Source organism: Coregonus lavaretus (genome assembly GCF_964263955.1).
Source record: "Coregonus lavaretus genome assembly, chromosome: 21".
NCBI classification, from domain to species: Eukaryota; Metazoa; Chordata; class Actinopteri; order Salmoniformes; family Salmonidae; genus Coregonus; species Coregonus lavaretus.
In genome coordinates, this window is record NC_140008.1 from 3599031 (window position 1) to 3617443 (window position 18413).

At 43.8% G+C, this 18413-nt stretch overlaps 1 protein-coding gene across 1 annotated transcript in view; it reads right to left on the bottom strand.

Moving 5' to 3' along the window:
• LOC311148699 (uncharacterized protein) overlaps positions 1–17412 on the bottom strand; it is a gene marked incomplete at its 3' end in the record, with an annotated part of 40964 nt that extends 23552 nt beyond the window's left edge. The window contains exons 1-3 of the mRNA XM_084185678.1: positions 17103–17412; positions 4420–4550; positions 2082–2200 (exon numbers count right to left, since the gene is read on the bottom strand). Of these exons, the coding sequence (XP_084041804.1) occupies positions 2082–2200; positions 4420–4550; positions 17103–17378 (526 nt within the window). The 5' untranslated portion in view covers positions 17379–17412. The remainder of the gene's footprint in view (positions 1–2081; positions 2201–4419; positions 4551–17102) is intronic.
• Positions 17413–18413: the final 1001 nt, after the last annotated feature.

Sequence of the window (18413 nt, forward strand, 5' to 3'; positions counted from 1 at the left end):
CCGAAAGGTCGCTGGTTCTAATCCCCGAGCCGACTAGGGGATTAGGTGTTGATATGGGACTGTGTGTTAAGGATGGTACAGTGGGGAGAACAAGTATTTGATACACTGCCGATTTTGCAGGTTTTCCTACTTACAAAGCATGTAGAGGTCTGTAATTTTTATCATAAGTACACTTCAACTGTGAGAGACGGAATCTAAAACAAAAATCCAGAAAAGCACATTGTATGATTTTTAAGTAATTAATTAGCATTTTATTGCATGACATAAGTATTTGATACATCAGAAAAGCATAACTTAATATTTGGTACAGAAACCTTTGTTTGCAATTACAGAGATCATACGTTTCCTGTAGGTCTTGACCAGGTTTGCACACACTGCTGCAGGGATTTTGGCCCACTCCTCCATAAAGACCTTCTCCAGATCCTTCAGGTTTCGGGGCTGTCGCTGGGCAATATGGACTTTCAGCTCCCTCCAAAGATTTTCTATTGGGTTCAGGTCTGGAGACTGGCTAGGCCACTCCAGGACCTTGAGATGCTTCTTATGGAGCCACTCCTTAGTTGCCCTGGCTGTGTGTTTCAGGTCGTTGTCATGCTGGAAGACCCAGCCACGACCCATCTTCAATGCTCTTACTGAGGGAAGGAGGTTGTTGGCCAAGATCTCGCGATACATGGCCCCATCCATCCTCCCCTCAATACGGTGCAGTCGTCCTGTTCCCTTTGCAGAAAAGCATCCCCAAAGAATGATGTTTCCACCTCCATGCTTCACGGTTGGGATGGTGTTCTTGGGGTTGTACTCATCCTTCTTCTTCCTCCAAACACGGCGAGTGGAGTTTAGACCAAAAAGCTCTATTTTTGTCTCATCAGACCACATGACCTTCTCCCATTCCTCCTCTGGATCATCCAGATGGTCATTGGCAAACTTCAGACAGGCCTGGACATGCGCTGGCTTGAGCAGTGGGACGTTGCGTGCGCTGCAGGATTTTAATCCATGACGGCGTAGTGTGTTACTAATGGTTTTCTTTGAGACTGTGGTCCCAGCTCTCTTCAGGTCATTGACCAGGTCCTGCCGTGTAGTTCTGGGCTGATCCCTCAACTTCCTCATGATCATTGATGCCCCACGAGGTGAGATCTTGCATGGAGCCCCAGACCGAGGGTGATTGACCGTCATCTTGAACTTCTTCCATTTTCTAATAATTGCGCCAACAGTTGTTGCCTTCTCACCAAGCTGCTTGCCTATTGTCCTGTAGCCCATCCCAGCCTTGTGCAGGTCTACAATTTTATCCCTGATGTCCTCTCTGGTCTTGGCCATTGTGGAGAGGTTGGAGTCTGTTTGATTGAGTGTGTGGACAGGTGTCTTTTATACAGGTAACGAGTTCAAACAGGTGCAGTTAATACAGGTAATGAGTGGAGAACAGGAGGGCTTCTTAAAGAAAAACTAACAGGTCTGTGAGAGCCGGAATTCTTACTGGTTGGTAGGTGATCAAATACTTATGTCATGCAATAAAATGCAAATTAATTACTTTAAAATCATACAATGTGATTTTCTGGATTTTTGTTTTAGATTCCGTCTCTCACAGTTGAAGTGTACCTATGATAAAAATTACAGACCTCTACATGCTTTGTAAGTAGGAAAACCTGCAAACTCGGCAGTGTATCAAATACTTGTTCTCCCCACTGTAGGTGTTAATATGGGACTGTGTGTTAAGGATGGTAGGTGTTGATATGGGACTGTGTGTTAAGGATGGTAGGTGTTAATATGGGGACATACCAATCCCTAGACAAACGCCTCCTGAGGGACGAAGATCCACTCTTGGATTGAAGCCTTGTACTAACCAGCCTGATACAAAGAGCTCAGTGATGGAGAGATAGTATGTGTGGGTCCTACCTCATCACTACACGTTTTCATCAGTCCAGCAGCCATATTATAAAACACCCAGACTAAATAACAATCCCTAGTTACCCTGCTTCTAGATCTCTCCCTTCAAATGTAGCCTACATAGACACTACATAACAGTTCATACCCTGTTTCTTGATCTCTCCCTTCAAATGTAGCCTACATAGACACTACATAACAGTTCATACCCTGTTTCTTGATCTCTCCCTTCAGCAGTCTCTCCATAGCATCCTCAGTAGCAACATCCAGAGGAAGCTCTCCTTCACTGTTCACCGCCCCCACACGTGCACCGTGCTCTATCAGGTACCTGCAACATACACACACATTATAAAGGTTCCTACACACAGGCACAGAAAGGTTTCCTACACACAAGCACAGAAAAGGTTCCTACACACAAGCACAGAAAAGGTTCCTAGTCTACACAGGTATACTTGCACACAGAGAGAACGAGCTCAGTATTGAAGTTTGTTCAAATGTGGTCATTAGCTGTGCAGATCTTTTAGTGTTGACTTGTTACCTCTCGTGGCTATTTACTCCCAAATGCCCTGACAATGAGCGTAGGAGTTGGCTATTCAGCACAGACAGATACCGGTCAGCAATCTGACTACATTACACACTCAAAGACACACATTACACAACTTCACATCAATATAGAGTTGAAGTCGGAAGTTTACATACACTTAGGTTGGAGTCATTAAAACTTGTTTTTCAACCACTCCACAAATTTCTTGTTAACAAACTATAGTTTTGGCAAGTCGGTTAGGACATCTACTTTGTGCATGACAGAAGTAATTTTTCCAACAATTGTTTACAGACAGATTATTTCACTTATAATTCACTGTATCACAATTCCAGTGGGTCAGAAGTTTACATACACTAAGTTGACTGTGCCTTTAAACAGCTTGGAAATTCCAGAAAATGATGTCATGGCTTTAGAAGCTAATTGACATAATTTGAGTCAATTGAAGGTGTACCTGTGGATGTATTTCAAGGCCTACCTTCAAACTCAGTGCCTATTTGCTTGACATCATGGGAAAATCAAAAGAAATCAGCCAAGACCTCAGAATTAAAATTGTAGACCTCCACAAGTCTGGTTCATCCTTGGGAGCAATTTCCAAACGCCTGAAGGGACCACGTTCATCTGTACAAACAATAGTACGCAAGTATAAACACCATGGGACCACGCAGCCGTCATACCGCTCAGGAAGGAGACACGTTCTGTCTCCTGGAGATGAACGTACTTTGGTGCGAAAAGTGCAAATCAATCCCAGAACAACAGCAAAGGACCTTGTGAAGATGCTAGAGGAAACAGGTACAAAAGTATCTATATCCACAGTAAAACGAGTCCTATATCGACATAACCTGAAAGGCCGCTCAGTAAGGAAGAAGCCACTGCTCCAAAACCGCCATAAAAAAGCCAGACTACGGTTTGCAACTGCACATGGGGACAAAGATTGTACTTTTTGGAGAAATGTCCTCTGGTCTGATTAAACAACAATATAACTATTTGGCCATAATGACCATCGTTATGTTTGGAGGAAAATGGGGGTTGCTTGCAAGCCGAAGAACACCATCCCAACTGTGAAGCACGGGGGTGGCAGCATCATGCTGTGGGGGTGCTTTGCTGCAGGAGGGACTGGTGCACTTCACAAAATAGATGGCATCATGAGGAAGGAAAATTATGTGGATATATTGAAGCAACATCTCAAGACATCAGTCAGGAAGTTAAAGCTTGGTTGCAAATGGGTCTTCCAAATGGACAATGACCCCAAGCATACTTCCAAAGTTGTGGCAAAATGGCTTAAGGACAACAAAGTCAAGGTATTGGAGTGGCCATCACAAACCCCTAACCTCAATCCTATAGAACATTTGTGGGCAGAACTGAAAAAGCGTGTGCGAGCAAGGAGGCCTACAAACCTGACTCAGTTACACCAGCTCTGTCAGGAGGAATGGGCCAAAATTCACCCAACTTATGGGAAGCTTGTGGAAGGCTACCCGAAACGTTTGACCCAAGTTAAACAATTTAAAGGCAATGCTACCAAATACTAATTGAGTGTATGTAAACTTCTGACCCACTGGGAATGTGATGAAATAAATAAAAAGCTGAAATAAATCATTCTCTCTACTATTATTCTGACATTTCACATTCTTAAAATAAAGTGGTGATCCTAATTGTGAAAAACAGAGTTTATATGTATTTGGCTAAGGTGTATGTAAACTTCCGACATCAACTGTAAATGTATTGTATAGCAACATTACACAACATCACATCAATATAAATGTATTGTATAGTGCAGTAGTGTTTCTTAATCCTGGTCCGGGGGACCCAAAGGGGCATATATACATTCTTGTTTTGCCCTAACACTAACACACATGATTCCACTCATGAAAAGCTCGATGATGAGTTGACTAGTAGAATCATCTGTGTAGCGCTTTAGGGAAAATTCTAAAATGTGCATCCCTTTGGGTCCCCAGGACAAAGAAAACACAGGTATGATGTAACATTAGAGAAGAGAGAGGACCCACTTGGTGATCTGTATGAACCCACAGGAGGCAGCAGCGTGGAGGGGAGTCCATCCCTCATTGTCCCCCCTGTTCACGTCGCTCCCACTCTCCACCAGGAACTGGACCATCTCTGCATTCTCATCTATACACGCCTGGAGAGGACAGGAGACACCTGATCAAACGCTGAGTCAGACTGGACAGGAGACACCTGATCAAACACTGAGTCAGACTGGACAGGAGACACCTGATCAAACGCTGAATCAGACTGTACAGGAGACATGTGATCAAATGCTGAATCAGACTGGAAAGGAGACATATGATCAAATGCTGAATCAGACTGGACAGGAGACATGTTCAAACACAGAATCAGACTGGACAGGAGACACGTGATCAAATACTGAGTCAGACTGGACAGGAGACACGTGATCAAATGCTGAATCAGACTGGACAGGAGACACGTGATCAAATACTGAGTCAGACTGGACAGGAGACACATGTTCAAACACAGAATCAGACTGGACAGGAGACACATGATCAAACACAGAATCAGACTGGACAGAAGATACATGATCAAACTCTGAATCTTGACACATTGATTAAAACACTTTTTCTCATCCTAGAGATAGGAGGTTCCAATGGCTAAGTGGGTTAGTGGATCAGAGCATGGTGCTAGAAACACCAGGGTTGTGGGTTCAATTCCAAGATGGGCAATTTAATACATACAGTCACTGTCAATGTTTCCATTTCTGTCTCTTTGGATAAAAGCATCTGCTAAATTAGCATATTTATTATTCTGGACTACTGTGGACTATGTAGGGCAGTAGTCTGACTACTGTGGACTATGTAGGGCAGTAGTCTGACTACTGCGGACTATGTAGGGCAGTAGTCTGACTACTGTGGACTATGTAGGGCAGTAGTCTGACTACTGTGGACTATGTAGGGCAGTAGTCTGACTACTGCGGACTATGTAGGGCAGTAGTCTGACTACTGTGGACTATGTAGGGCGGTAGTCCGACTACTGTGGACTATGTAGGGCAGTAGTCTGACTACTGTGGACTATGTAGGGCAGTAGTCTGACTACTGTGGACTATGTAGGGCAGTAGTCTGACTACTGTGGACTATGTAGGGCAGTAGTCTGACTACTGTGGACTATGTAGGGCAGTGGTCTGACTACTGTGGACTATGTAGGGCAGTGGTCTGACTACTGTGGACTATGTAGGGCAGTGGTCTGACTACTGTGGACTATGTAGGGCAGTGGTCTGACTACTGTGGACTATGTAGGGCAGTGGTCTGACTACTGTGGACTATGTAGGGCAGTAGTCCGACTACTGTGGACTATGTAGGGCAGTAGTCTGACTCAGTGGCGGCTCCTGAAAAAATTCTCAGGAGGGGCAATTTTTCTGATGATTTAGGTGACCTACACACATTTAAAAAAAAGATATGTCCAGCAACAACATGAAGACAGGGGCAGCATATAAGTCAATACCAGAAGCATTTATTGACTGATCTCAAAAGTGTTGGCTTACCAGGGTTGGTGGAGCCCTCAGTTTCATCTTTGCCTCGCAAAGCTAACTCAAACACTCCGCAAAACTTCACACACTGGATTAGCCGGCTGAGGATGTGGCGGTTCTTGCTAATGTCGTAGTAAATATATTTGTTATAGTGAATATGGAATATGATATGTTGAGTAAAATGTTGTGCTAAGATCTATTTAGGTCAGGAGCTGGTTATAAGTTCTGTTCCTATCCAATAACAATGGACAAAAGGGTCCTATCTTGTCAGCCTTGTCAGCAGGTGGCCAAGGACAACACCCACGCCATAGGCCTCTCAGTTCTTCCAACTCACGAGTTCTTGCTCTGAGGACACACACACACACACAAACACACACACACACACATCATCACTGTTAAACACACACACACACACACACATCATCACTGTTAAACACACACACACACACACACAAAAATCCCCTCTCTTAGGCTGAACATTTGAAGACAGAGAACCCGACTCAGAGCCAATGCAACAGTGACAGTAGCCTGGAGGTGACCTCGCCCAACTCATCAGGACCAATCAGAAGATCAGAACTACTAGATTGAACCTACTTCATTTATTGCATAAAATGTCTGCACACAATGTTTCGGGGCTCTCTTCAGATAATAATAATAATAATAATATGCCATTTAGCAGACGCTTTTATCCAAAGCGACTTACAGTCATGCGTGCATACATTTTTGTGTATGGGTGGTCCCGGGGATCGAACCCACTACCTTGGCGTTACAAGCACCATGCTCTACCAGCTGAGCTACAGAAAGTGGATACTCATGGATGCGCATTGCAATTGTAAAATGTCAACACAATTGGAGACACCACGTCATTTTTGGAGACATGTTATTGACAGTAAACTATTGTAGATGCGACTGCTAACTAAATAAAACATTTTAGCTGGCTAGCTAATCATCTTAGCTAAATGTGGGGCAAACAATTCAGTTATTTACCGTTAATTTGAGGGATTGGGGTGAAAGAAATCGAGTTACATAGTGATACTTTACGATATACTGTATTGACAATATCGCAATATTTTAGCGCTAGTTGGCTGTACCTGCACCAAAACACCATTATTGTTCCTTCATAGCTTGTTCTCAATCTTTTCACATTGGGAGCCAATTAGTTTTCAGCACTTTTATTTCCATGACTGATCAAAACTCGTTCTCATGGCTTTCTGATCCCTCTGCAACAGACATATGGTGCGCAATAAAATCACAGTATCGAATCGCAATACGTATAGAATCATGAGACTCGCAATGCTGATGCATATATCTTATCGTGAGGTTCCTGGCAATTCCCAGCCCAAGTTCATTTGCCACAACAAATCTCTTCGCTAGCAAACGCGATGTCTTCTCCAAAACGACAATGTGTCTCCAGCAATGTTTACTTTTTTGACGTTCTATGGCATCTCCACTTTCCAAGCATATATGACCACATGTAATATTTTGGTAAGTGATGCAAATAGTGAACTATGTAGGGCCAGGATGTAAAATATATGTAGCTGCAGCAATTTCTCTTATCTGATATGGTAAGTAATGGGGCTTAATTTATAGCTCCCTAAGAGTTTGACGAACGGGTCCGTGAACGCGATTCCAGATATATTTACCTCTGAATAAACTGCCTTTATTACACCATATCCACATCCAGTAAACTTGTGATTATCAACACTAACCTCATCGTTGTGGCGGCGGACAGCTAGCCTGTATCCCTCGTCATCCAGTTGAGTGAGTGGCAATGTCTTTTTTCGTTCGTACCAATTTTTGGAAAATCCTCGGGTGTAGGACTTTCCGCCTTTAGTAGAAACCTGTTGAATTATTAAATTTGGTCTGGGAGGTCCTAATTGTTTCGTTGCCAATTTATCTTAATTTGTTCGCCGACAAAAAGGAACTTCTTTCAAAGACACAATCGAGTTGGACTGAAGCCTAGCCATTTTGATAGTAGTAGTGAATTGATTGAGGCTGCTACCTGGTCTTTTCTTAGTTACGTTCATTCGTGGTTACGTTATGTATGACGAAAGCGCGTAAGTGCAAGCCCACAGACACCCATAGAGAATGTATTGAAAGCTTTGAAATGTGAAAAAAATAGATTTTACATGACAGGCTATGAGAGACTTCTGGGCGATTTTCAACCTGACTGAAATCGCCCAAAAAACGGGCGGGGCCATTTGAAGCACGACTTTAGCCTGATTTGACATTTAGTGGCTGTCAGATCAGACGTGAACACTGATAACTGCTGTTGCCGTGATATAATTTTTTATAAATTTATTTAAAAAAAATATATATATATTTTTTTTATTTTTTTTAAATAATTGATTAGAAAAAAAATCCCTTCCTTTTCCCGTTTGGCAGTGCGTCGCCCATATCGCCCTATTGAACAAGCCGTCCCTGGTCTGACTACTGTGGACTATGTAGGGCAGTAGTCTGACTACTGTGGACTATGTAGGGCAGTAGTCTGACTACTGTGGACTATGTAGGGCAGTAGTCTGACTACTGTGGACTATGTAGGGCAGTAGTCTGACCACTGTGGACTATGTAGGGCAGTAGTCTGACCACTGTGGACTATGCAGGGCAGTAGTCTGACTACTGTGGACTATGTAGGGCAGTAGTCTGACTACTGTGGACTATGTAGGGCAGTAGTCCGACTACTGTGGACTATGTAGGGCAGTAGTCCGACTACTGTGGGCTATGTAGGGCAGTAGTCTGACTACTGTGGACTATGTAGGGCAGTAGTCTGACTACTGTGGACTATGTAGGGCAGTGGTCTGACTACTGTGGACTATGTAGGGCAGTAGTCTGACTACTGTGGACTATGTAGGGCAGTAGTCTGACTACTGTGGACTATGTAGGGCAGTAGTCTGACCACTGTGGACTATGTAGGGCAGTAGTCTGACCACTGTGGACTATGTAGGGCAGTAGTCTGACCACTGTGGACTATGTAGGGCAGTAGTCTGACTACTGTGGACTATGTAGGGCAGTAGTCTGACTACTGTGGACTATGTAGGGCAGTAGTCTGACTACTGTGGACTATGTAGGGCAGTAGTCGGACTACTGTGGACTATGTACGGCAGTAGTCTGACTACTGTGGACTATGTAGGGCAGTGGTCTGACTACTGTGGACTATGTAGGGCAGTAGTCTGACTACTGTGGACTATGCAGGGCAATAGTCTGACCACTGTGGACTATGTAGGGCAGTAGTCTGACTACTGTGGACTATGTAGGGCAGTGGTCTGACTACTGTGGACTATGTAGGGCAGTGGTCTGACTACTGTGGACTATGTAGGGCAGTAGTCTGACTACTGTGGACTATGTACGGCAGTAGTCTGACTACTGTGGACTATGTAGGGCAGTAGTCTGTCTACTTAATCCCCTTATGATGACTACTGTGAGTAGGTGTTTCTGTTTTATTTCCAGTTAACCAGGAGTGTGCCCACTTGATTAGTGGCACCCCTCTGGATAGCTGACTTTGGGTAGGCAGCTCATAAAAAACAGACAGTTATAAAAACGTACTGAGTGTTTGTCTGTGGTTAGAAGGTACTAGGTAGACAGCGCTATTCTGTCTGTAACACCTGGGAGAAAGAGAGCTGTTACAAAGAGCTTTCTGATTTGATTCCAAAAGGTTCGTAACAGAGGAGAAGAAAAATCGAACCCGTTGCCTTGACCATTTTCTATCCATCAGTTAATTTGTCAAAGACCACGCACAACAAATATTGCTCCAGATTTAGCTACATACAGTAGTTAATTTCCATCTGCAGGATAAATAGCATGTAGGGTGTGATTTGGGACGCAACCTAACAGTCCTATGTCCAAGTACTTATCTAAAAGCTAACTAGCGTTGCTGTTGTTGAGGCCAGACCGCACTGTGCTCTGGGTAATAACAACCTATGCCTTATCTGGGGCCAGAAGAACTAGCGTTAACTAGGGTCTGGCCTTATCTGTGCTGTATAGATAGACTGGGGCCAGAAGAACTAGCGTTAACTAGGGTCTGGCCTTATCTGTGCTGTATAGATAGACTGGGGCCAGAAGAACTAGCGTTAACTAGGGTCTGGCCTTATCTGTGCTGTATAGATAGACTGGGGCCAGAAGAACTAGCGTTAACTAGGGTCTGGCCTTATCTGTGCTGTATAGATAGACTGGGGCCAGAAGAACTAGCGTTAACTAGGGTCTGGCCTTATCTGTGCTGTATAGATAGACTGGGGCCAGAAGAACTAGCGTTAACTAGGGTCTGGCCACTACACATCCGCCCTTCTCTTATCAATGATGTGATAGCAGTTTTATGTAGAAATGTAATGTATAAACGTCAGAGGCCTATGCTACGGAGATGTGACAAGCCAGTGTTACCACAGTCCGGCCCTAGAGAGCTAGTTAACTACTGTCCGAGCGAGACGTGGACCACAACAGCAGCTTCCTTGTAAAACATCACACTAAACCACTAAAACACCTAAACCATTAACTCCCAACCTCACACTAAACCACAGACAGACAGACATCACACTAAAGTTTAAACCACTGACTCCAGTTTCCGGAGATCCCTGGTCTGCTCTGTCCTCAGACTGGGTAGGCCAACCGTCCATAAGCCATCCATAAAGGCTTTCTTTTTAAAATAACCAATTACAAAGCTATTTAGGTCCCTCCCTCGTTCACGAAGTGAGATGATTGGTTGACTGGAATAATAATATAGAGTGCTACACCTACACCCGCTGCAGGACTGAGGTAGTTCTCTGCTAGCTGAACAAGACTAGAGTCTCCTAAAACCCAGTACTAATTTGAATTAGACTAGAGTCTCCTAAAACCCAGTACTAATTTGAATTAGACTAGAGTCTCCTAAAACCCAGTACTAATTTGAATTAGACTAGAGTCTCCTAAAACCCAGTACTAATTTGAACTAGACTAGAGTCTCCTAAAACCCAGTACTAATTTTAATTAGACTAGAGTCTCCTAAAACCCAGTACTAATTTGAACTAGACTAGAGCCTTGTAAATACCAGTAGAAATTTGAACAAGACTAGAGTCTCCTAAAACCCAGTACTAATTTGAACTAGACTAGAGTCTCCTAAAACCCAGTACTAATTTCAACTAGACTAGAGTCTCCTAAAACCCAGTACTAATTTCAACTAGACTAGAGTCTCGTAAAACCCAGTACTAATTTCAACTAGACTAGAGTCTCCTAAAACCCAGTACTAATTTGAACTAGACTAGAGTCTCGTAAAACCCAGTACTAATTTCAACTAGACTAGAGTCTCCTAAAACCCAGTACTAATTTGAACTAGACTAGAATCTCCTAAAACTCAGTACTAATTTGAACTAGACTAGAATCTCCTAAAACCCAGTACTAATTTGAACAAGACTAGAGTCTCCTAAAACCCAGTAATAATTTGAATTAGACTAGAGTCTCCTAAAACCCAGTACTAATTTCAACTAGACTAGAGTCTCCTAAAACCCAGTACTAATTTGAACAAGACTAGAGTCTCCTAAAACCCAGTACTAATTTGAACTAGACTAGAGCCTTGTATATACCAGTAGAAATTTGAACAAGACTAGAGTCTCGTAAAACCCAGTACTAATTTCAACTAGACTAGAGCCTTGTAAATACCAGTAGAAATTTGAACAAGACTAGAATCTCCTAAAACCCAGTACTAATTTGAACTAGACTAGAGCCTTGTAAATACCAGTAGAAATTTGAACAAGACTAGAGTCTCGTAAAACCCAGTACTAATTTCAACTAGACTAGAGCCTTGTAAATACCAGTAGAAATTTGAACAAGACTAGAGTCTCCTAAAACCCAGTACTAATTTGAACTAGACTAGAGCCTTGTAAATACCAGTAGAAATTTCAACTAGACTAGTCTCCTAAAACCCAGTACTAATTTGAACAAGACTAGAGTCTGCTAAAACCCAGTACTAATTTGAACTAGACTAGAGTCTACTAAAACCCAGTACTAATTTGAACTAGACTAGAGCCTTGTAAATACCAGTAGAAATTTGAACAAGACTAGAGTCTCGTAAAACCCAGTACTAATTTCAACTAGACTAGAGTCTCGTAAAACCCAGTACTAATTTGAACAAGACTAGTCTGCTAAAACTCAGTACTAATTTCAACTAGACTAGAGTCTCCTAAAACCCAGTACTAATTTGAACTAGACTAGAGTCTCCTAAAACCCAGTACTAATTTGAACTAGACTAGAGTCTCCTAAAACCCAGTACTAATTTCAACTAGACTAGAGTCTCCTAAAACCCAGTACTAATTTCAACAAGACTAGAGTCTCCTAAAACCCAGTACTAATTTGAACTAGACTAGAGTCTCCTAAAACCCAGTACTAATTTCAACTAGACTAGAGTCTCCTAAAACCCAGTACTAATTTGAACTAGACTAGAGTCTCCTAAAACCCAGTACTAATTTCAACTAGACTAGAGTCTCCTAAAACCCAGTACTAATTTCAACTAGACTAGAGTCTCCTAAAACCCAGTACTAATTTCAACTAGACTAGAGTCTCCTAAAACCCAGTACTAATTTGAACTAGACTAGAGTCTCCTAAAACCCAGTACTAATTTGAACTAGACTAGAGTCTCCTAAAACCCAGTACTAATTTCAACTAGACTAGAGTCTCCTAAAACCCAGTACTAATTTCAACTAGACTAGAGTCTCCTAAAACCCAGTACTATTTTCAACTAGACTAGAGTCTCCTAAAACCCAGTACTAATTTCAACAAGACTAGAGTCTCCTAAAACCCAGTACTAATTTGAACTAGACTAGAGTCTCCTAAAACCCAGTACTAATTTGAACTAGACTAGAGTCTCCTAAAACCCAGTACTAATTTGAACTAGACTAGAGTCTCCTAAAAACCCAGTACTAATTTGAACTAGACTAGAGTCTCCTAAAACCCAGTACTAATTTCAACTAGACTAGAGTCTCCTAAAACCCAGTACTAATTTGAACTAGACTAGAGTCTCCTAAAACCCAGTACTAATTTCAACTAGACTAGAGTCTCCTAAAACCCAGTACTAATTTCAACTAGACTAGAGTCTCCTAAAACCCAGTACTAATTTGAACTAGACTAGAGTCTCCTAAAACCCAGTACTAATTTCAACTAGACTAGAGTCTCCTAAAACCCAGTACTAATTTCAACAAGACTAGAGTCTCCTAAAACCCAGTACTAATTTGAACTAGACTAGAGTCTCCTAAAACCCAGTACTAATTTGAACTAGACTAGAGTCTCCTAAAACCCAGTACTAATTTCAACAAGACTAGAGTCTCCTAAAACCCAGTACTAATTTGAACTAGACTAGAGTCTCCTAAAACCCAGTACTAATTTCAACTAGACTAGAGTCTCCTAAAACCCAGTACTAATTTTGAACGAGACTACTTAACTACAGGTTAGCACTCTACTCCCAACCCAGCTAGCTGAATGAACAGAGGACACTTCTCTTCTCTTCCACTGCTCCTTGTTGTGAATGTGGCTGTGCTGCAGAGAGAGAGAGTTTTCTACCAGTGGTTCAGTGGTTCCTTCATTCGGTCATCAAGTGACTCATTCATTGTGGAAATGGCTTTTTGACAACAGCAGCAGCAGTAGTTAGAAGGAGAAAGTTTTCCATTTCTTCATCTGAAATCCCCAAAGTCCCCCACCATGGAGATTTGGCAAGGAGGAACAGACAGACAGATAGAGAGAGAGAGAGACCGAGAGGAGGGGGGGGGGCAGAGGGGAGAGAGAGTGAGGGGAGGAGGGGGGGGGGGGGGGGCGAGAGAGCAGCGAGGAGAGAGAGGGAGAAGACAGAGGGGCTTTGGATGGAAGGGATGGAAAGTTTGGAGTGCGGGCCTATTTAATGCTAGTTGCCAGGCAACTACTGAGCAACAGGGGAGAAAGGCATGGACGGCAGGATCCGACCAACATGTAGTCTGCTTCCAAAATTGCACCCTACTCCCTATATAGGACCCCATAGGGCTCTGGTCAAAAGCAGTGTCCTGTGTAGGGGATAGGGGACGCTGCCAGCCAAAGCCTAGAGAGCAGAGCACTTCAACACGTGCACGGACGTACACAGACGTGGTCTCATCATTAGAAGAATAGGGCAGAGGAAAGTGAATTAGGCCTAGCGATGAAATAGTCTGGCCTCAGACAGGGCGGCAGGTAGACTTGTGGTTAGAGAGTTGGGCCAGTTACCGAAAGGTTTCTGGTTCGAATACCTGAGCCGACAAGGTGATAAAACTATCGATGTGCCCTTGAGCAAGGCACGTAACCCTAATTTGAACAGGGGTGCTGTGCTGTTTGGACCTCAGGAAGAGTAGAGGATCCCTAATAAATACTATGGCTGACCCTGTAAAACAACACATTTCTCTGCACCCATCTGCTGTGTGTGACAATACAACATCTCATCTTATTTAGTAAAACACAAGTTGTTGTGAAAGCCAGGTTAATCTACTATAACTGATCATGATCATAATGATTGTGTCGCCGAAGGGGGAACACAAATACTATAGTCTACTGCAGAGACAATACACATAGCCTACTGCAGTGACAATACACAAGCCTACTGCAGAGACAATACACATAGCCTACTGCAGAGGCAATACACATAGCCTACTGCAGTGACAATACACATAGCCTAGCCTACTGCAGTGACAATACACATAGCAAAGCCTACTGCAGTGACAATATACATAGCCTAGCCTACTGCAGTGACAATATACAAATTCTACTGCAGTGACAATACACATAGCCCTGACTACTGCAGTGACAATACACATAGCCTAGCCTACTGCAGTGACAATACACATAGCCTAGCCTACTGCAGTGACAATACACAAAGCCTACTGCAGTGCCAATACACATAGCCTACTGCAGTGCCAATACACATAGCCAGCCTACTGCAGTGACAATACACATAGCCAAGCCTACTGCAGTGACAATACACATAGCCTAGCATACTGCAGTGACAATACACATAGCCTACTGCAGTGACAATACACATAGCCTAGCATACTGCAGTGACAATACACACCGCGTACTGCAGTGACAATACACAAGCATACTGCAGTGACAATACACATAGTCTACTGCAGTGACAATACACAAGCCTACTGCAGTGACAATACACATAGACTACTGCAGTGACAATACACAAAGCCTACTGCAGTGACAATACACATAGCCTACTGTAGTGACAATACATAAGCCTACTGCAGTGACAATACACATAGACTACTGCAGTGACAATACACAGACTACTGCAGTGCCAATACAGATAGTATAGCCTACTGCAGTGACAATGTTAGAAGACGTTAGAGATAGAAATGTGTGATGGCTCAAGGTTGTCATCATAAGGTGGTATAATAAGCTTTATAAACATACCGTCCTTTTTTAGTAGTCTTCATGTATATTCATTAGCCCAGCACAGAGGAGGTGTGACTACAACCATTTTTCAAGCTAGTTTCCGGGTAATCAAACTTGACTCTAATCCATTGTTATAAGGTTGGAGCCTCTATGTAAGGAGACAGCTATGTGTTTGTGTATGACTGTATAAAAAGGGGTCTCATAAAAGCAGAGGAAATACTGCATGTGTGGGTCGGTGCAGTCACAGTGTGACAGTGATGGAGTCCAGACTAGTGCTAGGGCCTCTCGTTCTCTGTTATGACTCAAGCAAGGCGGTTGGTAGGGACATTACATGGTAAAACACAGAGAGACAGAGACAGAGACAGAGAGAGACAGAGAGACAGAGAGACAGAGAGACAGAGAGACAGAGAGACAGAGAGAGAGAGAGAGAGAGAGAGAGAGAGAGAGAGAGAGAGAGAGAGAGAGAGAGAGAGAGAGAGAGAGAGAGAGAGAGAGAGAGAGAGAGAGAGAGAGAGAGAGAGAGAGAGAGTATGGGAGTAAGTGAGTGTGTGTGTGTTAGCAGTAGGGGCCGAAATGGAGAACAGTCCTACTTTCTTCATTTCTAATGTCATTTTCATCTGAAACAGAGGCCTATGACATTATTTTCTACACATAGAACCAATGACATGCATCCTCCCACTGGACTGAGGGGGTTGTCATGCATCCTGTTACTGGACTGAGGGGGTTGTCATGCATCCTGTTACTGGACTGAGGGGGTTGTCATGCATCCTGTTACTGGACTGAGGGGGTTGTCATGCATCCTGTTACTGGACTGAGGGGGTTGTCATGCATCCTGTTACTGGACTGAGGGGGTTGTCATGCATCCTGTTACTGGACTGAGGGGGTTGTCATGCATCCTGTTACTGGACTGAGGGGGTTGTCATGCATCCTGTTACTGGACTGAGGGGGTTGTCATGCATCCTGTTACTGGACTGAGGGGGTTGTCATGCATCCTCCCACTGGACTGAGGGGGTTGTCATGCATCCTGTTACTGGACTGGAGGGGTTGTCATGCATCCTCCCACTGGACTGAGGGGGTTGTCATGCATCCTGTTACTGGACTGAGGGGGTTGTCATGCATCCTGTTACTGGACTGAGGGGGTTGTCCAGTAACAGGATGCATGACAACCCCCTCATAACAACTGATAACATTATAACGTTGATTGTTACAATGACCACACACAAATTCAAGTCTACCGAGATCCAATCATCATCTGAAAGTTTGAATAAGTTATGTCAACATCCTGGAGGTCACACATCTTGTGTGGATGTAAATATGAAAATAGTTGATAAACAGTAGGCTTATATTTTCATATTTTCAGATCTTGAAAACTCTGATTAGATTACATTTTCAAAATGTTGTGTTCTTCTGCAAGCAACACCCTTTTCCGTCTCGTGTCGAGTTCATCCGAGAGAAAAAACACGAACTTGAACGCAACAGTTCAAATGGACCCAACCTACTTATAGAAAACATTGCTGAATTATTACTATCACAATGGTCCAACATTACGACTAGAAAGTTCTGTGTGGTTTCATAAACATATTGAAATCACCGACTTTCTTAGATTGGGCGCGATAAAAGTTGTTTTTACAGTGTTTTCAGCCTACTAGTCGATGATCGATGCGATGTTCACCAAAGGGTAACTTTGTTACAGTAGCTAATTTGACATTTTTTTCCGCCGAAGCTACAACACAGATCGCTACATTGTTTCCACTCGCCCATTCCACTACTCAAACAACCCGTAACAATGTAGCAACTTTATACCCGCTGATCAAGCTGAAGTAGCTAGTTGAATACCTGATGAAGCGCGGTCAGTCCGTCTATATTGGCGTGGTTGATGTCAGCGCCCTGTCGTAGGAGCGCCGCTACCTCCTCTCTGTCCCCGGCCGAACAGGCTGCCATAAACACGGCTCCCTGAGCGAACCGAACCCGGGCCCTCCGCGTCCCGGTTCCCGTCGACCCGTCCCGCGTCCCCGGTCCCGTCTGATCCGTTTCCGAGCCTAGCCATCGCTGTAACTGATCCTGCCGTCGCTGCTTTGCAGCTTCGGATCGGGAACGGTCAGTCGCCGCCATCTTCCTCGGTCTCTCCCGGGTAGATTCAGTTCATGTTGCGGGGGGAGCCAAAGTAGAGCTTCATTAGGGATGTCCTTTCCGAGAGACTGCGCCCCCTGGCGGTAATAACTCATACGACAGTCGAACTTTGGAATGACAGGACAGGGCATTCTCCAAAGAGTGTGTCTGGCCGGCCAATGGTGATTTGAGTAGCCTACTGTAAAAAAGCAGACATGATGATGACGCATTGTAGAACTCCCACGCAGGCAAGAACCGCTGGATATAAGCTGTCCAGTGTGTGATGCAAATACTGTAAAGCTTCCATATTAGTTTGGGTCCCTAGGCAAACCATTCAGAAACCAACTTAACTTATGCACCAAAGTGTAGCCTATGTGCTGCACAGAACATGGACTGCAATTTGTCAACAGCTGGGCCTTGAGGATCTCTAATTGGAAATGGTTAAATTGAGTGGCCATGGAAAGTTAACCTTTTCTATGACAAACATACAGTATATGATTCTCTGCCAATTTTTTTCACTGACAAATTCACTGACAAATTCTTATTTACAATGACGGCCTACACCGGTCAAACCCGGACAACGCTGGGCCAATTGTGCGCCGCCCTATGGAACTCCCAATCACAGGGGGTTGACATGCATCCTGTTACTGGACTGAGGGGGTTGTCATGCATCCTCCCACTGGACTGAGGGGGTTGTCATGCATCCTGTTACTGGACTGAGGGGGTTGTCATGCATCCTGTTACTGGACTGAGGGGGTTGTCATGCATCCTCCTAATGGACTGAGGGGGTTGTCATGCATCCTGTTACTGGACTGAGGGGGTTGTCATGCATCCTGTTACTGGACTGAGGGGGTTGTCATGCATCCTGTTACTGGACTGAGGGGGTTGTCATGCATCCTCCCACTGGACTGAGGGGGTTGTCATGCATCCTCCCACTGGACTGAGGGGGTTGTCATGCATCCTCCCACTGGACTGAGGGGGTTGTCATGCATCCTGTTACTGGACTGAGGGGGTTGTCATGCATCCTGTTACTGGACT